At 36.3% G+C, this 21,603-nt stretch overlaps 1 protein-coding gene across 2 annotated transcripts in view; it reads left to right on the forward strand.

Moving 5' to 3' along the window:
- RAB22A (RAB22A, member RAS oncogene family) overlaps positions 1-21,603 on the forward strand; it is a 32,850-nt gene that overhangs the window by 8,603 nt on the left and 2,644 nt on the right. The window contains exons 3-8 of one of the 2 annotated variants that reach the window (XM_070940087.1): positions 1,185-1,266; positions 4,061-4,132; positions 4,209-4,315; positions 5,279-5,388; positions 7,556-7,597; positions 11,267-11,278. In XM_070940087.1, coding sequence (XP_070796188.1) covers positions 1,185-1,266; positions 4,061-4,132; positions 4,209-4,315; positions 5,279-5,388; positions 7,556-7,597; positions 11,267-11,278 — 425 coding nt within the window. Of the gene's footprint in view, positions 1-1,184; positions 1,267-4,060; positions 4,133-4,208; positions 4,316-5,278; positions 5,389-7,555; positions 7,769-11,266; positions 11,279-21,603 lie in introns of those variants that run through there. The other variant, XM_070940086.1, reaches the window with a different exon arrangement.

Below are 21,603 nucleotides of genomic sequence, written 5' to 3' on the forward strand. Positions count from 1 at the left end.
ATTTAGGATTTTTAATGTTGCTATTTGCTAAAGAAAATAAAAATACAAGAATTTGTGTTAATATTTATCACTCATGGCCTATTTAAGTAGTCTTAACCATGTATTTACATCATACTATGTGATTGTTTAGTTAAATCAATTTGTATAAAAGAAAAGAAAGTGAACCTTTTAACCTATATAGTAGTATATTCAGACAAAATTACTCAACAACCCTCCTCCATTCTAGACACTGAGTAATTGAATGCTTGCTCAAGTATGCAATGAGAAGCAATTCAAACCATTATATAATTGGTAGAGAATGGCAGTCCTTCCATTCTTGTGGTATAAATTGCAACATTAAAAGTATGTTATATCAATTTATTTTGCCCTCTGATTCCAGTTTTTGTTTTGTGTTGGTTGCATAAGGATAACTTTGCTAAAGTTTTCATTGGGTAATGTTTGTGTTAGATAATAAAATGAAATCTCTCTGTTTTACTAAACAAAGCATGTAGATGTATTGTGTCTTTGGCTTAATAGGTCCAGTAGGAATTGAAATGGCGTAAGTAGAGGCTTTTAACAAAATGAATAAGCCTCAGTTCCTTGTGCCCAATTTTAGCAAAATTCTGTCCCATGTAGCTTTTCCTAGTAATAAAATAAAGCAGCCAGTCCAGCAACCTATTTTGTAATATAAACACTAATGAAGCAACTTGAACTTTGTGCACTTTCCTCCCTCTTTAAGATATCTTATGAAAAGAAAATGGAATGGATACTTCAATCAATTTTAGTTGGCTAAAATAAGGGTCCCCAACTCCTGATTCGCAGCCTGGTGCCAGGGCACAACATGATCAGAACCAGGCCATGGAAGTGGTGGGTGAGGGCACATTTGTGTGCAAAGACAAAGCTTTATTTGTGAAAGCAGCACATGCACAAAACCATCTGCCCCCCCCCCACCCCCACCCATCCCCGCCGCCGGTCCACCAAGCCAGAAAGGTTGGGGAACGCTGGTCTAAAGCATTTATCCTGTTCTCATGTGTTCTCTTTACTTCTAGATAAAGAAACATGAAATATACACATTTTTCCTTCCATTTCATCTTTAAAGTTATAAAATTAATCTAAACCTTAATATGTTTTATGAGAAATATGTTGATTTTCAGTTCAGGGTTTTCTTTATTTTACGGTACATTCATGGATAACATTCTTTTCAGAGCATCTTTCATGACCAAGACAGTACAGTATCAGAATGAATTACATAAATTCCTAATATGGGATACAGCAGGACAAGAACGAGTAAGTAGATAAAGCATTTTTACATGGGGGTTGATGATATCTTTCTCTGTGACCTACTTATAGTTGGCTGTTATTGTAAGAGATTTTTATAATGCTCATCTTAATTAGCAGGAATCATTTAGATATAATATAGATGTAGATTTCGTAACAGGGAATTTCAGTATCATTGTCATTGTTTTGTGAGATGATACGCTGAGATAAAGGATAGATAAATGTCTTTGTAGATATATTATGTCCCTGCTTCACTGACCTTTCAGTACTTTTTTTTCAAATTTGAGAAAATAGTCTTATTCTAATATGTCCATGAATTAAGATAAAATGAGACAATGAATTGGAAAACAATTTGATGCATAGTAGAAAATGCATAGGAAAAGATATCCTTATTTAAATGTATACTAGTAATTACTCTATAGTGCATGGATCCATGCTAGGCTCTATGTATTCTGGGTCAGTTTATCTCTTGTATTTCAGAAACTTTAATGAGGCTTTGATGATAAGACAGCCTAGGAATGGTATAACATGGGAATGGTATAACATGGGAACTTAGACTCATAAAAGAAGGATGAATACTTTTCCTCTTAAGATTGCTATTTTAAAATTATTACAATTTTCACTTCCCCATTCTTGGAAATGTGATTTCCAATGCGAATTAACATTTGCCAGTAAAAAACAGGATCAAAATTTTAGCTTCACCCCCTTGTTGATGTAATTATATTTGCTAGGAAAAAAACCTTCCTTAAATGATTTCTTCTTGAGGAAGCCTTTTTCTGTGCTGCATTAATATTTGTCCACTTAGGGCTCTTCCCCCCCACCTCCAAATGTATGGCTTTAAACCTGTGACTTTCTTGGAAGACTGCATGCAAAGCATTTGAAGAGGCACTTCACAAAATATGTTGGCTCCTCTTGAATACAGAGCTGCTTCGGAGCCTTTTCCCTGATCTTTTTGTGTATGTGTAGATAGTAGTCCAAGGGATGCGGTGGCTCAATGGCTAAGATGCTGCGCTTGTCAATCGAAAGGTTGGCAGTTCAGTGGTTCGAATCCCTAGTGCCACGTAATGGGGTGAGCTCCCGTTACTTGTCCCAGCTTCTGCCAACCTAGCAGTTCGAAAGCATGTAAAAAATGCAAGTAGAAAAATAGAGACTGCGTTTGGTGGGAAGGTAACAGAGTTCTGGGCGCCTTTGGCATTTAGTCATGCCGGCTACAAGACCACAGAGACATCTTCGGACAGTGCTGGGTCTTCGGCTTTGAAATGGAGATGAGCACCATCCCCTAGAGTCAGGAACGACTAGCACATATGTGCAAGGGGAACCTTCACCTTTAGACAGTAGTCCACTAGAACTGCTAGCAAAAACATTATGGGCAACCCCACACTCACCCCTCCAGCCTTCTGGAGGACAGTGTCATGTCAGCATTTTGAGGAGGGATACTTCCATATACACACACACACACTTTCTATTTGCATCAACACACTTTAAGAAGTGCTTCTTTCAGTGTTTTGCACAGCTGTAATATGTAATGTTATTGCTTGGAATGTCCTCGATTTTATTTTTGTGTTTTGAATTCTTTCATAAATTTCATGAGAAATTTAATAAACAAGTAAATCACCTGTCCCTAAAGAGTAGGTGTGTCCTTGCCTCAACGTTTGCTAGATATTTTGTGATTTTGAAGTATGAAATACAGGGTAAAAGTATGGTTTTTACATAAGACCAGTAGTTAATTGTCTCAGAATTCTTACCAATCTGCAGGTTTGAATAACAGAATAAACTTTAGAGTCTATTTTTTTTTAAATATGTCTATATGTAGCTGATTTTGCAATGTTTGAAAAAAAAAAAGAGGATGTTCTTTTTATTTGAGTAAAACTTGCAGCTCTTGCAACAAAAATAACATGATGTATTTATTGTTAGCTTTGTGACTCAGAATTGTGATCCTCCCCTTTTGTAGCAACTATAGAAAGGGTCAGTATGACTAAGAATGAAGAACATTCAGCTTCAATTTCCCACTTAGCCTTGACCTAATCAGTTTGAAAAATGATTTGCATTGATTTTCTTATTTCACTACGTCTAAATAATGCATTCTATATGTTTTGCCTGAAGTTTTAAATTGCTTTAAATTGCATATAAAATGAGAGCAAGTTTTTTTCCCATGTCATATAGCACTTAGCACTTATATACCACTTCATACTGCTTTACAGCCCTCTGTCAGTGATTTACAGAATCAGCATATGGCCCCTAACAATCTGGGTCCTTGTTTTACCAGCCTTGGAAAAAACAGAAGGCTGAGTCAACCTTGAGCTGTTCAAACTCCTGGAGTGAGCAGTGAGTTAGCCTGCAATTCTGCATTCTCACCACTGCACCACCACGGCTCTTCTATATCATATACTATTTTTTGTATTTCTAGTTGCTTTATTATAAATCTAGCAATTATATGGATACATCATAAATGGATTCATTATGTATCCTCATATTCTAGCAAAATGCCCATCAATGTGCTGGATATTATACATATGTAATATTGTGCTAGAAATGGAAAATAAATTATGTCAGTATCTTTATTACTTTATTTTTTTAAAAAAACATAAAATAATTGAAATGAAGATATAATCTATACTGTCTCCTTGCACTTCCGCAATTTATGAATGCTACTTAAAACTTCACAGAGCATCAACATGTTTTATATTGGTTAAAGGGTTAAGAGTTCAGAGTGCTCTAGGTACATATAATCCACTGAACTGTTAATATTTGATATGATTACTATGGCACAGAAGCCATTTTTATGTGCTCTTTCTCTTTACAGTTTCGTGCTCTGGCACCAATGTATTATCGAGGGTCTGCAGCAGCTATTATAGTCTATGATATTACAAAAGAGGTAAATTAAATGCATTTGCAAAATCTACAAATTGGCTGTTTTATTAGATTTACTGATCTTGTTGCTTCCATTTTAGGAAACATTTTCAACATTAAAAAACTGGGTAAAAGAACTTCGCCAGCATGGACCACCCAATATTGTTGTAGCAATTGCTGGAAATAAGTGTGATCTTAATGATGTAAGGTAAATTAAAGAGGGTCTTATCCAGCTGTTGGTAACATTTTATTACAAACCTACCAATACAATCTCTTGTTATACTTTCTTTCCCCAAAATATATAGATACTTTAATCCTTAATTAATTTTAATACATTGAAGAAGAGGCAAGAAACAGTCTGTCTCAAAACAAATTTTATTAAGTTTTTAATATTCACTACTGTAATTTACTTTCATTTTTATTACCGGCCACTATGTTAATCAAAGCACTGAATGAAAATTGGGCTATTTGTTAAATAACAAAGGGTAGAAGGGATGCAGCATGAACTGTATATAACTATGATTAAACTATGATTGCATTTGATTAAATCCTGTTTGGACAAGGAGAGAACAGAACATAATTCCTAAATAATTGGTTGAGTGGAAGGCAGATGCTGGGAAAGCAGATGCTGAGATGATGTAGGAATGCTGAAATTAATCAGCTCTATCAGTTCTCCCTCCCTCCTGCTCATGGCAACTTGAAAGCTTTGCAAGTTGACATCTTCATTTAAACATCTAAATGCCATCCATGCTTTCCTGGACATACATCACAAAAAATTATTGGCTTTTAACTATCAGTAAATCGTTATGGAACCAAAGGTTTGTTTTATGATGTGCAGAATTATCCACATCCTTTTTCTTGCTATATTTTATTCAATCAATCAATCAATTTCTATAGCTGCCTATCTCACTCTCAATCAATGACTCTGGGCAGCTACCTGTTATATTGAACCACTAATGTTTTGGCAGTCTAGAGAGATGTACTACTACTACAAATTGTGTTAAACAAAAACTGATTCTATTTCCACATCTCTCAGATAAAGTGTGTTACAGAGTTTGGCTTAATTGTAGAAATAACTGATAATCTACATTGATTTGCAATCAATTTTCTTTCCTAAAATGAAGGTAAATTATTGTTTATTTATAGTATGTATTCTCTTCCCACCCTGCAGAGAAGTTATTGAAAAAGATGCTAAAGACTATGCAGATTCCATCCATGCAATATTTGTAGAGACTAGTGCAAAAAATGCAATAAACATAAATGAACTGTTTATAGAAATAAGTAAGTATTCAACGTCAGTAAATCACTAATATTTTTCTTCTTGAGTTCCTAGTTACTAACAAAAAGGAATCTTATATTAGCTTCATGCTCTGCTTCTACTAGTTGTACACTCTCTTCATAATTAGCATCATTATCATTTCATCATTAGGATGCAGAGGTTAATTTGATCTTTCAAATCATATCTTGGCAGAAGAATGGGAAAAGTACCGGCATTAACATTTTTCATCCTGTTAAATGTCTTAACTTTGCTAACCAATAGGTAGTGGGTTTGTTTCATATCACTAGAAGGCGATGATATGGAATATACAATAAGCATTAGAGCTGTGCAAATTTTTTGAAATCAGTACTTCATTGTGTTGATGTGAGAAAAGCACTTCTCCTCAAATGTATCAAGTAGCCACATTTAAAACAGATGTTCTTGTTCCCAAGTTTCTGTGGTGGTGTAAGAAAAATAATACACTTCTCTCCTGGGAAATGAATTTAAACTTAGAGGTTTAATTTTTTTTATTTACTATTTTATATATGCAACTGTTGCTATGAACATGTTTAAGCTTCATTTAAGCTATCCAGTATCATGTTTAATAGTGTATTTTATGATAATTTGTACTAACATATGTGTGTGTGTGTGTAATTTATTTATTTGCACCAGAAAATTACCAGTTTATTATGTAAGATAACCTTTAGTTCCATGGAGAGAGAGAAAAAGAAATTATCAATATCTGATAATTAATGTTATGTAATTAATCTGATATGACACTGGCAATTTTGTGTGATACTTTTACTTAATTACTATTTTTCGGACTATAAGACACACTCTTCCCCCCCCCCCAAATTGGGTGGAAATGTCTGTGTGTCTTGTAGAGCGAATGTTGTCGAAGCCCCCGCCCACCTACCAGCCCCCACCCTTCGGCCTCTGCCTCCAGCAATTTGCCTCCTTGCAGCAAACAGCCTGGTCAGTTTCAGCACAGCCTGATTTAGCATGAGCAGCTGATTGGCGGTTGGATCGGCCTCCCGGAATCCCAACGATCAGCTGTTCCAGGCTGCAGGGATCGCCGCCACCTATCACTTCTTCCATGTGCCCCATTTTCGGCCTTCACACGTTCTGTTTTCGGTCTCCGCACATCTCATTTTCCATGCATCCCATTCAGTGGCAATAGGCGGCAATCCCCGCCGCCTGGAACAGGCCGAAAACGGGGCGCACAGAGGCAGCGGCGATCCCCGCAGCCTGGAACAACTGATCGTTGGGATTCCGGGAGGCCAATCCAATCACCAATCAGCTACTTGTGCTAAATCAGGCTGTTCTGAAGCTGACCAGGCTGTTTGCTGCAAGGATGCAAATTGCTGGGAGGCAGAGGCAGATTTTTTTTTCTTGTTTTCCTCCCCAAAAGGTAAGTGCGTCTTATAAACTGGGGCATCTTATAGTCTGAAAAATACGGTAAATAAACTTGAAATGCTAAATTTATAAGTGAGCTTCCAAGTTAATCATTAAGCATTCATCTTGTAAGATGAATTCCAAGCAGTTTGAATAAATTATTTGGTGTAGTTTACCAGTACTTTTGGTTTAATTCAAGAAACATAATCCTAGTACTTGGGGGGAGGGGGTAATATTTTTATTATAATTTATAATACATGAAAAGAAAAATAAGAACAAAGAAATGAAATAAGAACAAAGAGAAGTAAAAAAAGAGAAAACAGAATTTTGAATTCCGCCCTTCTTTTTATTGAGTAATTGCCATCTTACTCTTTTCCCTTCTTCTTTAACCCTTCCCCCATATCCATAAATCATCAATATTTCTTTCATCAAAAAATCCATATTAAGGCTTCTAGTCTTTTTTAAAAAAAAGTATGTTATCATTTTTTTTTCCTTGACCTTTAATCCTATTATTTGAAGAAAGGTTAGCCTGACTTCAAGGCTGCTGAACAATAGCTGCAGCATTAATGGTTAAATTTTTATCTGTATGACCTGTGTTTTAATGGGTGTCTTGAGAAAATTCTTCTCTCTTTTTTTATGTATTACCAAAATTATGAATGTCTTGTAATGGAGCTAGACTTTAGGAAGGAGTCTCTATTTATTTATCCTGTTAGTATAGCCTCCCATTTTACTTACAGTCTTCCTCAATTGCTCTTTTAATGCTCTTTAATGCTGGTTTTTTCCCTACCTCTGCAGGTCGTAGAATTCCATCCACCGATGCCAACCCTCCATCTATTGGTAAGGGTTTCAAACTTAGAAGACAGCCTTCTGTGACAAAACGCAGCTGTTGTTGATATTGAGACCCAACAAGCTAGCTTTTATAAAGTATTTGGCCTTAAACGTTAAGGGTTTATTTTGAGTATCTATTACTGATACTGGATTCTGATCTGCCTGAAATTCAAAGACCCCAACATGGACCATTTCTGGCATTCTTACATACATTCTGTGGAGATCTTGCTGTCAAGACTGTTCCCACATGTGCAGTGTACAGACTAATCTCTTACAGTCAAAGGGAATTGCCTTTCATTCTGCTTTAATCTTTGAAGAGGAGAATCCAATGTACAGATTATAAGCCTTGATATTTCATAGTTTTGTAGAAAAACATTGCCATGCTTTTGTAATTGGGGAAGTGAAACTAGCACTTTTTATGGATTTTGGAGGGAGTGGGTTAGAGAATATGGAAAAGAAAGGTTTGGCTTGATGTTAGTGCCATTCTACACTCCTCCTTGCTATTATTATAAGCCTTAATGTTTGCATTGTTGCTTCTTGAAAGACTAGAAGGAACAGATGATTGATGTGGCTACCAGAATAATGATACTGATAAGAGTGACCAAATCAGCCCATTCAGTACCCAATCTTAACTTGCACTTTTTATTTTCTGATATTATTATAGAAATATAAATAAGAACTTTGCTTTTAAGCAAAACAAAAAACAAAAAGTGTAGCCTTAGACAATCTTAGCTTGTTATATTTAATTATTTTATAATTCAATAGATGTAGACTCCTCTTAATAACTTCCAGTTAAGATACTAGTAAGAAGCTTAGATGAAATAGATGAAAATAATTTGACCACAACTGACAGGTATCAGTTGCTGTCAGTAGCCTTAGAACAAGCATGTTAGGTGAGAAATGTTTCTAATTGCTTAGCATAAACCATTTTATACTTATTTATGAAACCAGTGTCTGAAGTAATATAAATTATGAAAGTGCCATTGCTAAAGATAGGATTCTTGTTTATTTCTCTCTCATCCATGAGGTGGATTGTGAAAGAGAGTCCTACAAACAATTGCCGGGAATTCCAGCCTGAGCAATGAGCCTTAAATCAGTTGGCGTCCTCTAGAATAGCACTGGGAAAGATTTCCCTCACTATCCAGTAGAGGTTGCTGCTAGAGTACTTTGAGGCTTCCTTTGGGAACAAATCACCGAATAATCTAGAAATGGCATTCAGAGCTAACTGTCTGGGACAGTGTCGAGTTGAACTCATCCTCTTTTAAACAGGTTATTTCTTTGGTTGTGCTTTCCATTTATTTTAAACTATAAATTAATCTTGCCCCATCATATGATTTCTCATGATTTATTTTTGTTGCTAATAGAGCAAACATACCCCATGTTTTTTCTCTTTAAAACATACGCAGATAAATTCATAAAAGAAGCTATCAGTCTTTGATATTTCCTATTCGGTGGAACATGTCTGGTGGCTTGCTCTTAATTCACCACTTAAAAGGGAATTTCAAAGGTTACGTTGGAAATAGACAGTTTATACTTTTTTATTCTATACCATATAATTCAGCATTACTCTTGGGAGAGTTATTATAGTTAACCAATGCAATTGGAAGTATTGAGTCAGGATATTTAAACCCATGTGAATTTTTCTAAGAATTCAAAATTCTAATTTTGTAGTATGTTGTATGCTTTATCAGAAGTTTCTCTGAAAAGAAAAAGCCAATTATGGAGTATTTGGCATTCCCACTAACCAGACTATGAATCTGTATATTAATAGTGAAATGTATTGTTCATTCCATATCTTGACTTGTTTATGTCATTAGTTCTGAATTTTACTTTCAAGAATCAGCTTGAGGACATGTATGTCACCTAGTCCAAAGAGCCATATACTGGCAATAATTATTGAGAATTGAAGCTTGGAGAGGTTGGCATTACAAGTCAATCCAATAGCTTTTACTCTTCACTGTTTTATCAAGGATATAATGTTTGTCCGGCAACATATGTGGAACTGAATGTGTGAAAGAAAGAATGTCATGGATGTACTTACTGGGGTGTTTTCAAGGCAGTTTGCTCAGTACTTTAAACTGAAGTCAAATAAGGATTTTTTCCCCAAGTCTTTTATTAGGCTTCAGCAAGAATCTAGCAGTCAGTTCCTTCTAGCATTGTACCACGCCTGAGAAACTCCCATGAAAACTCTGTGCTGCTTCAGAGACCTTTGAAATTTGGCAAGGAACTACCATGGGGTTGAGGAAAGCAAAAATCTCTGGTAAACACATTTAGGACCTTTAGTGCTTAAAACAACTTTTTAGGTTTAACCTCATGTTAGTTAACCCCTCCCCCCCTTTTAATGAATTGGAGATAATTAGGCTACATATTAATAGAAACAGACTGCACTGATGATGTTACCTAGTTTGGGTAAGCAATATCTGCAAGAAAACAACCAAGCTCAGACAGCACCAAGAACCACCCCCAGCCCCATTTCAACCCTGAGCTACAAATATTCTCCTCTTATCAGATAAATCATTGTCCTCCAGGGCAGCCTTGTATAGATATAATATTGGAATGCCAGTGGTTATATGTTTATCCAAACTGTTATCAAAACTTCTTCACATGGCTGTTTTATAATCACTTCTTATAATCACAAGAAACTATTCCATTTCTTGATGATACTTTACTGGTTAGTCTAAATAAGTCTTTAAAATAGTTAATGCCACACATAAAGAGAGGTCAAGCACAAAGCTTATTTTGGAGAATATTACTCACGTCTGGAGCAGCCAACTTTATCTCTGCATGATAGTAGCACCTTTCCGCTATTTAAGGCTTTCATCATTCACTTATGCCATTGTGATATTACTTTCTTACAATTACCTATAATTAGAGGGTTTCTTTTTATTTCACCTTCTCTGTAAACAGAATATTTTAATAGATCACCAGTTGCATCTTTTGAAGCTACTGCTATAGGTAGTCCTTGACTAATGACCACAATTGGGGCTGGAATTTCTGTTGCTAAGTAAGGTGGTTGCCATGGTTGGTAAGTAAATCAGATGGTCATTATCGAATTCAGTTCCCCCCATTAACTTTGCTTGTTGGAAGCTGGCTAAGAAGGTGGCAAATGGTGATCAAATGACCCCAGGACACTGTAACTGTTCTAAATACATGCCAGTTGACAAGTGCCTGCATTTTGATCATGTGACCATGGGGGATGCTGTAAATTGAAGACTGGTCACAAGTCACCTTTTTCCACTGCCATTGTAACTTTGAACAGTGGCTAAACAAATAGTTGTAGGTTGAGGGCTACCTTTAGTGTTACCTTGTGTTAACATGTGGCTCTGCAGAGTGACATTTCAAGCATAAGCTATGGCGTTGGCTGTATTGCAGGAAATTCCCAAGTCATTGAGTTCACTGCCAGTGGGTTAGCCTGCCTTAAAAGTTCCCTGGATGTACAGTACTTAATCAGATATTTGTATTGAGATAATTTAAATCTAAATCCCTACTCATTACTGGAGAATGGGGGTTATTTACAGTACCTCAGTGCTATCTGTTTATTGCTATGCAAATTAATATGAATTTTGAGCTTCAGCATCCCTTGTATCACGTGAGTTATTTGTAAAGAAAAAAAAATCTACCCACCAATCTTGCATTGATCCTAGATCTCATTCATACGGCTTTTCTGGAAGGCGGGAGGAGAGATCTGGTGTATATAACCTTTATTTTATAGCACCTACAAAAAAGTCGAGAGCATATCCTCTTTTGTTTTCTATATGTTGCAATGTATTAGTTTCATGTAACAGCACAAATCTTGTAAGAATTAATAGAAAGGCATCCGGTAAGAAGATACTGCTCTTGTCATTCAGCATCGTGCTTATTCCAGTATAAATTAAAACAAAGCTGAAGATAAGATTTCAATTACTTGGGAGATAGTGAGCACATAAATCCATGTGAAATCTCATACAGGCGAATAACCTGCAATAAACAGCCTGCTTGACATCTTCTCAAAGAAACAATTTATTGGGGCTTTCTCCCTGTAAGTGCACATAGGATTATGGCTTTGATATGCATATACTTTAAATAGCAAGCCTAAAGACCTCTCCCAATATCAGGTATCATTCCACCTTTCCTATAAATTATGGTTTGGACACTGCAGTAAAATTTAGGTCATTTATGTAGGGAACTTACTATTTGGTGGCATATCTAAAATATATTAGTCACCACGCATACATTTTAAAAACATGGCTTTAATACGCAAAATGCAATAGATAAAGAAAAAATGTATTTATCTTGCTTTAAATAGTGATTGAAAAGATAATGCAGATAACTTTACTGAAAATAACCTTTTGGTAGTGTCAGATCTCTGTTGCTACAGTCAGGACTAAAAGAGGTAAATACGTTTCTCTGACTGGAGACATTAATTAGGGGAAGGGCAGAGTTACTTTTGAAAGCATATCCAAAATTATCTCAAAATACACTCCTCAAAGTTCCAATGGGAGCTTGAGTCTGTCAGAAATATTCCAAGGTCCATTTGTCAAGATTTAGCTTTCAGATTAATAAACATATACATACCTTTCAGGCTGCCCAATGGAATTTAATTGAACCTACATGTTGTTATTCTATATTCAGAAGTATGAGTTCAAAGAGTTCTTTCAAGTCAAGTAGCACTGCAGTGTAGAGGATTACCAGAGGTGGGCGGGACATGAATTAACAACTGGTTTGCCCAGCACCAAAAATGTGAGCACATGCGCTTTGCTCACGCATGTGGCTTGCATGCATGCACACGTCTTAAAAAATGTAGCTAAATAGGATGGCATAGCACCTGGTCGGGGAGGCGGGCCCACCCTTAGGTTGCAACTACCGGTTCGTCCGAAATGGCAGCAGCCCACCACTGATGATGCAAATAATATTACTAGTCAATCAGAAGGAAACATTTCTGGCAAATTATTTTTTGCTTTCTTCTTAAATATGTAGGACCTGCTGACAGTCTTTAGGCCTCAGCTGACCTTGCTGTAGTGATTCCCCTTACTGTTCCAACCTGAAAGCAACAGGAAATATACTGCAGGAAATGATAGAAGTTAAATTAAGGGAAATAACTGTTTGGTCAGCCACTGAAGATAGGTGAGCCAAATACGGAAAAGCATTCTGTTTCATCTTACTTTGTGATCAACATCTACTGTAGCTCCTGCTTAGGCTTTTAAAGCAAAGAAGGTGAAATGTGTCTTAGCATTTTCTCATCTCTTTACTCTGTTGGTCTTTCTTCATCGTTACACTAATTTCTGCTTCTTAAAGGAATTAACAAAGCTGGACTGCTATGCCTTTGCTACTGTAAGAGTATTTCCTGCAGTGATTGGAGGAAAGAGAACTCTTGCTATGAATAGCAGAATTATTTAGTTTAGGTCACAATGGGGTGTGCCTCGCTTCAACTGGAATCTAGTGTGTCATATTGATTGCCCTGCATTTCAGTGGATGTTTTTGGAATGTCCTTTTTCTGTACCGTGTTTGCTGAACAGGATAGGTTTTATTTTTAGTAGCTTGGATCAGCAAATCTTCCTCTGGATGATCTTGGGGGAATTCTAATTTACAGCAGGCATGCAGCCATTTGAACTGCCTAACCCACCACTCCTCATCTATGGTTTCACTTTATAAATAGCTGCAAGAAGGACTACACACATTTAGGACATTTCCCAGTGAAATTATATTTCAAAAGTACCCAGCTTTCAGTAGTCATTTTGGGTAAAAATGTTTTTTCCTTGAGCAGATATTTTTTGAGGAATGTCAAGATTTTATGATTAAGGTTTGGGGATTTTCTAATAACTCATTCTTCCATGAGAGAGACACAGGCAAGCATTAAATAATTGCCTTCAATTGATTTTTCTCCTCCTTTGAACTTAACCAACAGGATATTTTCATTCTGTCTCTTACATGAGCCATATATAATTGCATTCAATTTCTTGTACCCTGAGAAGCTTGCATCCAGAATTAAATCACTTCAGCATATTAAAAAAAAATCAGAACAAAACATAATGATACTCTTCCTTCCTGTATAGCAAGAACGCTATTATAGACTTGTCAGAAGAAACAAACCTTTCCTTTAAAAAATTTGTCCTTAAAATCCTAAGAAGCCTACATAACAGTTTACATTGCCTATTGCCTAGCTTTTATTAGGGTCTTGGATGTTAAACCTGATGCATTTTGAATACAAAATATAGGTTCTATAACTGAGCCCCTCATTCATGCAAAATAACAGTAACGCTTGTAGCCAAAATTGCATGTCATTCTGGAGAGCCACACCAATCAGATAAAATGTTCTTATATCAGTAGATAAATTGTGTTAATACAGAAGGTGGGTGATTTTTGTTACTTTTTGTTTTTCTATTGCTAAACTATTGTGCTGAGATCTCTAGCTAGAGTGGAGGGTGAAATAAAGAGGGTGGCTAGCTTAAAATTTCTCTGTTAGGGGAAGCAACAGAGGCCAGACTCCTGGACCTTTTATTCCCCTTTTCCCTAAAGAATGCAGTTAGTCTGGCAGAATTTTTGTAAATAGCAGAACTACATTAAAGAAACTTACTTTCATCTGCTCATGGAGTTGCTCTGGTTCCGTTTTCAGATTTTTCTTGTAGTTTCAGTTTAGCCTTTGCTTGCCTTGACATCTCTGTGGGGAGCCATAGGTGTCAGTAACAGACCATGATGACATCAAAAAAACAATTATATAATTGTGCCATGCTGCCTGACACAGTACAAGTTGCATCGTTTGCATGATGTCATATATTATCTTACATCCCCATTGTCCCAAATCCACTCTATCCCCTGCAGATAGCTATGTGGCAAGTTGTTACCTTGGTGCAGCATTAAATGTATTATCTTACATTTAATGGAACTGGTGAAAAGACTAGCCTTCAGAAGCTTTTTATCTGGCAGAAATGTTTTATAAATAAAGTATTTAGACATAATAGTTTAATTATAGTAGCAGTAGCTGAACTCAAAATGTTACTTTTCTATATACTCTGTGGTTACAACTCAGAAGAAGGTTCTCAGTGCGGTGTTGGACTTCTTTTGCAAGATTATAGTAAGCAGTACTGTAGGGTAAGGACTCCATCCTTTCTTTTTCAAGAGAAAAGAATATTGTTTACATTGAAAAGAAATGGTTCATTAAATTTAATAGGGATTACCGTATTCACTAAGCCAATATTACTATCAGGCATGATTGCAGCTATTTACACTAGAAAAAGCCCCGTGTATAAATTCATTAACACATTTAATGACACATCTGGTTTGGCCTTTAAGTCATTTATACAGATCTGATTTAATCAAGATTCACAATTGCATCTTGTGGATCCTGGGAATTTTTTTGTCTTGGTTCTAGAAGTAATCTATATGGAAGACAAAAGTAGTCAGTGAATCTTTTTGCCGCACCAATTCTATTCAGATCACATGTACTTTTAGCCTGCTAAATTATTGTGTACATGGAATCACTGTAGTTAAAAACAATTATGGTTGCAAGTGTACACTCCATTTATTTAGATCATACAGAATTCATTTTAGATTTACAGAGACTGAGCAGCACTGTAATTCAGAAACACCTATGGCATTAGCATTTGTACTTATAGTGAAGGAAAAAAATACTAAATATATCATAAAGAGCACTGCTCTTTTTTTCAATTTATAAACAGGTCTCTAAGTCCAATACTTAGTATCATCATCATTCTTCATGTGGACTATATTTATTATGCAGTTTGTGGGGAAAACAGAGGCAGCAAGGATAGGGGGAAAATATGATTGTGGGGATATGTCTGTGAAGATTTTCAATCATCCAGGTCATGGTTGTCTCAAAGATGCTGTTCAAAAGGCAACTGAACTTTGTTTTTTTCCCCTTGGAAATGTTTTGCTTCTCATTGAGAACTGAAGAAGCGTTTTGGATGAGAAGCGAAATGTTTTCAAGGGGAAAAAAACCAAAATTCAATTGCCTTTTGAACATCACCTTATGGGGATATAAGGCTCTTAATATAATAGAATAAGGGGTAGTTAGTATGTATCCATTTAGTAGAAATCTTAAAAATGTCTCCCCATGGGGACATGGATAGACAATATGAAAATGAAATTCTGCAAAGGTAGATGTGTCAAATAAGTACAAATTGGTGGATAGAACTGTACAGAAGTCTGTTTTAGAGTGAGAGTTTGGAAAACATCATTTATGGATGAAATGGGGTAAAAAGAAGAATTTTGCCTTATAAAAGTACACAGATGAAGACAGGCCCTTCAACTTGAGAAGGACTTGATATTTTGTTAGATTTTATTCAAATTGCATTCTCAGGTTTGAGTAGTGCAATTAAAGAAGCAGATTGACAAACTGGAAAGGTTGGTTCAAAAGATAAAATCTTGGGGATAAATCTTTTGGAGGGAAACTGGTTATGTCTGCTTAGGTAATAAGTGATTATGGAGAAAGGTATGTTGACAATTGTAAAACTAAAAAAGGAGGGAAGTTTTGCTAAACCCCTGGAAGTGCAAAGAGAGAGGCAGTGTCATTTGAAATTGATATTTGACACTCCCTATTTTCTGCTACAAAATGATTAGTCACCCTACTCCAAGATATATAATATTTCTAAATGACATATCAGTTCATCAGTAAAATGGATTGTGAAATATAGTTTATAGTTAAGGAATTGTTTAGATCAAGTTAGAACAGATTGTGCCTCTTCAGATATTGCAGTGATTGCAGTCTCCTTTTTTCAGAAGAGTAAAAGATGTAATAATCACAGAATCAGTGGCCTTCTGAATGCATGGCCCTTCTGTTTGGCTTCAGTTGAACCTGAATTTGCTTCTCCCTTTTCAACCAGTATAATAAGCAAGGGCTTCCATTGCTTCTTCCATTTGGTCCGGGGTAGAGATGTATACAGTAACTGGGTATCATCTGCCCTAATAATGCTGCCTTATTGCAAATCAAGGGATGACCTCTTCCCGTTATTTCTTATAGAGAAGGTAGAGTACTGAAGCACTCCCTTAGGGGTACCAAGGGCCTTCCCCTGTGACCCAGGTCTGTTTTAGAAACGTTCTTGTAGCACGGATTTGAGTATAATTACTCCAATTCCTGGCTTAATCTTTTGCTGTGCAGAAATTAAGTGCATGGTTTTTTTTCTGTAGCATTAAAAGGGAAAAAAATATTGCTATAGAAGTCTTTTTTTTTTCTTCACCCTAAAATTGAAATGTCACAAATTACTGAACTGTCTTACTGAAATTAACATGTTGTTAGTCCAAGGGTACAAACTTTCCTCTAAATGTAAACATCAGTAAAGGGGCTGTGAGAAACAGAATCTTGGCCTGCTTAACTCTGGATTAATTTCAGTGAGGCTTGTAAGGGGTAACATTGCAGTGGATTGCACTGAGTGGAGGGGTGTCAGGGAGCTGCTTGTATTTGCATGAAAAGAAGCTTGATATTGAACTGGTAAAACATTGACCATGATTTGCCAAGCATAGCGAAGGCTGAAGAGTTGAGTGTGTGTGAGTGTGTGTGTGTATACGTGTGCATGTGTTCTTAGGCTGGTCCTAAGACTATGTGAAAAGGATGATGAAGTAAGGTAGAGAATTCCTAATTTCTAATATCTTGGCATTGGAAGGGTGGGGGGTTTGTTTTGGTCATTCCTTCTCATAGTTATAGTTTTGTGAGGGAACATTGATTTTAACATATTAAAAAGCCTTGTGTCAGCTTAAAAAATGTACTCTTATAGTATAACAGTACCCTAACTCACAAGCTGGATGTATTGTGCAAGATAAAAGTTGTAAATTATTTAATAAAAATGTTTGTAACACATGCTTTCAATGTGATCTGTAGTTCTTAATGAATTCTGAAATTATTCCCATCCTCATTCTTGAGGCTTGCATGTGTGTATACGTGTTGTTTAATGCCTTCAGGTCAGGAGGAGTCCTGACAACTGCCTGGATAAGTCCCTACCATTTTCTTGGTAAGCTTTTCTGACAGTGGTTTCCCATTGCCTCCAATTTAGGGCTGAGAGAAAACAATTGGCCCAAGATCACTTAGCTACCTTCATGCTGAAGGCAGGACTAGAACTCATGGTATCTGGTTTCTAGCCTGATGCTTTAACCACTACACTGAGCTGAATCTATGAATCTAGGCATCCCAAGTAAACTGGATAAAATAGTCACATGTGTGGGATTATTTTACATTTACAATAACAGTCCTTTATTTTTATATGTGATAGAAATACTACGTTATCACGAGTTCTGACAATGCACTCAACATTTATTTTTTTACTAACAACAGATTTAGGCAATTAGTTACATATTGTACAATTTATAGCACTACACATCATGTTGAGATATACAGGAATGGGCAATTTATTGACCATCAAATTTTGTAGCTGCTGCCTCCTCCTAGCTCTATGTATGTACTATGCTGTACTAAGTGGCCAGCCATGATAAAAACTCTGCAATCTTCAGAGTTCCCCCTCCCTTTTTTTTTTAACAAGAAACTGATGCACTCTAGGAATATTCAAGTCCAACTACTATTATTCCCAGAGGGCACACGTTGGAGATAATGGATAGTATAGTCCAGCATGCCTTTCCCCCCCATCAGATTGAGGAAAGATACATTAAACAAGCATGTATTTAAGCAAAAGATAACTACCGTCCTAATTTTGATATTGCAACATTGCCATTCTCAATATTATATATTAAGCTGCTACACATTCCTATGTTTCTAGCCTTTTCTATTCTTGATGGCCAAATTCTGTTCGTCTGTTGTATCCCTGGATAGATTCCTATCTTCTCCAAGACTGGTTGGAAATGAAATGAATTACAGCTCAATATTACTCCAAAGAGTTTTAGAAGCTCTCTGTTGCAATCTGCTGCCTTCTATAACTGCTACCAAGGGGAGGGAGTATCTGTTTTCACTTCCAAACTGATGTATACATAAATCTGCTATTACTATAGAGCAGTTTCTCAACCTCAACAAAGATGTGTTGAACTTCAACTCCCAGAATTCCCACAGCCAGCATACTTCAGTTCAACTGTTTATCCCAAAGACAAATCCAAGAATCTAGTTTTGCAACAATTCCTCTACAAAGGTAGGAAAATAAATGGGTGCAATAAAGTTGCCGTTAAGCTGAAAGGCAGAACTTATTTTTTTTCTGAATAAAATACAAGCATACTGCCTGGCTTTAAACTGAATTTTCTATTTCATTGATTATTGTATGCTTTAAGTCCTCGGTTTCAAAGATCTTATCAGGCAACAGCACTGAATTTGCAAAAACCACTTGTAAAGGTGTTATAAAACCAATCCACATTTTCCCCACCCCCTCAAAGGAATGGCAACTGTCAACATCTTTTAATCGTTAATTGTGGTGACAGATAATTCTCCAGGCTGAATCTACAGGGAAAAAGTCACCCACGCTGAAAGTCTGGGGCTAATTTTGTTCTGTCTGCAATTAATTATGACCTGGTCATTTCATCATACCTTCTGGCGCAACCTCAACCAGAAGAATAGGGAAGCATTTCTTCTGCAGCAAAACATCTTTCTAAAAGGGTGTTTAAGAAGCAGAATACTTAAAATATTTGCAGCCTACACTATGCAATAGCTTGAGGCATTTCCAGCTGCATTTTTGTGATCCTCACATAGACGATGCTACAGAGAGTATATATATAAAATGAAGGCCCCTTATAACATCTGTTTTAACAATTCTAAGAGAATGAATAGATATGAGGGGGTGAATGAAAATGTATATATCAAAACACAAATTTTCACAGAGTTATAGAATTCGAAGAGGCCATTTAGTTCATGAGTCCCCAACCCCTGGGCCATGAACCGGTAGCAGTCTATGGCCTTTTGGAAACAGGGCCATGTAACAGGCAGGCAAGCGTGCAAAGTTTCATTTGCACATGAGCGGGATTAGGTTGCCTGCGTGAAACCATCCCCCACAAGTCTGTGGAGCCAGAAAGGCTGGGGACCACCGATTTAGACCATCAAATTCAATCCCCATGCTTAATGCAAGAATCCAGAATTAAAAAGCCAAGCCTCCATTTCAGTCACTTACCAGCAAACAAAGCTAAATTCATACATATGGCTGTCCAACTGAGAGCCAGTTTGGTGTAGTGGTTAAGGTGCTGATTTAGAAACCAGGAGATTCTAGTCTTACCTTAGGCATGAAAGCGGGCTAGATAACTGGGCTGATCACTTATTCCCACCTCACAGGGTTGTTGTTATGGGGAAAATAGTATTATGCATGTTTGCTTCCCAGAGTTATTTATAAAAGTAATACAAGTGAGATTTTTAAAAATCTAATAAATAAAAATAAAAAAATTGATGCTTGAACACATGCAACACAGAGGAACCATCTCTGAGATAATTTGTAGAGTTTTCAAATTACTTTTAGATTAGAAAATAGAATCTGCCCTTCTCCAGGTACCAACCCCGACTGGAACTATGAGATGTTCATGAATAGGATTTGATTTTCCTCTGTGTGGCCTTTCTTTGCAGAGCTAAAAATTTGCAACTACGCTTCCTATGGTCATTTTTTGTTCAAGGTTAAACATCCTCCCCGTCTCTTAAGGTAGCATCTGACCAATGCAATGTAGGAGTGAAAGTAGTATCGCCCATGATTTGGAAGCAATTTTCAGTCTTCTTTTTTTGCAGCCATTATCGCACTGCTTACTCATTTACATCCTATCCATAAAATACAATTCCAAAATCATTTTCAAATATATCATCAACAAGCCAAACTGAAGAACGCTGAGTTGCATTTTATTATTTTCCTTCTAACCAACCAAGATCATATTGCATTGTGTCATCGAGAGTATTAGCTATCCCATCCAATTTTATGTCATCTGTACATTCAACAATGTGTCAAGCTCAATATTATTTCTGCGTATCAAAAGGCTCCCATGTTTTTCCCCAAACTGCAAGTCAATTCAGCCCCAGGCAACCTGGCTAATAATAAAGGATGGTGGGAACAACTGCAGATCTACCCCGCTAAAGCTTTTTCACTTCATTGCAAGACAAAAGCCAAGTATGAATTTTGACTGCAGTACTGAAAAACAGGTTTTTATAAAAATAAAAATCATATTGTAGTGTTGCATTTTTATGTGGTAATGTTGTTCAAAAATGTTCAAAAAAACATTTTGAAGGGGGCTTTGTGTCCAAAATAAAATTGAAACAAACCATTTGGACAGATGCAGTGATACACCTGAGGAATAAAGATCACAAGCAGCTAAATTTAATGAGATCTTAATGTTAAAAATTGATTGGCGACCAGAGACATGCCTGCTCGGTTCCAAGCCGGAAAATATAAAAAGGGATTTATGGTATTTGGCACTACATATCATTACAGCGGCGAGATTGACGTACGCTCAACTCTGGAAAAATCAAAATATCCCAACAGAGGAGGCTATTATAAAAAAAAATTTAGAATGTGCAGAAGCAGATATGCTAACTAAAAAATTAAAGGATAGAGAGCAAACACAAGTAGGTTTAGCTTGGGAAAAATTTTATAAATGGTTAGAAAAGAGGAAACTATAACCCACATTAGATGAGGAATGGTATCTATTGAGAAACTTATACTATATAAGATAAGTGAGGTTGGATAGACCTAATTGATGTATTAAGGCATATAAACTGTTCTGTCTTCTCCGGGTTATAATATAGAGTTATAGTACCGAATATTTGTTTATTAAGGCACTACATAGAAGTATGCTTGTTTATTGTTGTATTGTTCTTTGTGTGTCATTTTACGTTGTGTTGTCTTTTCTTTTTAACCGAAAATGTAAATAAAGATTATTAAAAAAAAAAAAAAGCAGCTAAATTTATATATTTATTCAATTTATATGGCAGCCTATCTCAATCAAATGATTCTGCGTGGCTAAACAACATTTTTTTTAAAAAAATAACAAAAACTGAGAAGTACATTTATTTATTTTTTAAAGTATTTGCCACTCATCTCACCACAACCAATGCAGCTTGTGGAGCAGAGGGGTAGTGTGCACAGATTGAGATAACAGCTCTCACTGTTACATACTATACCAAC

The sequence above is a fragment of the Pituophis catenifer genome, unplaced genomic scaffold (assembly GCF_029215685.1).
Source record: "Pituophis catenifer annectens isolate HBS135680 unplaced genomic scaffold, rPitCat1.0.hap2 SCAF_3, whole genome shotgun sequence".
Taxonomy (NCBI): Eukaryota; Metazoa; Chordata; class Lepidosauria; order Squamata; family Colubridae; genus Pituophis; species Pituophis catenifer.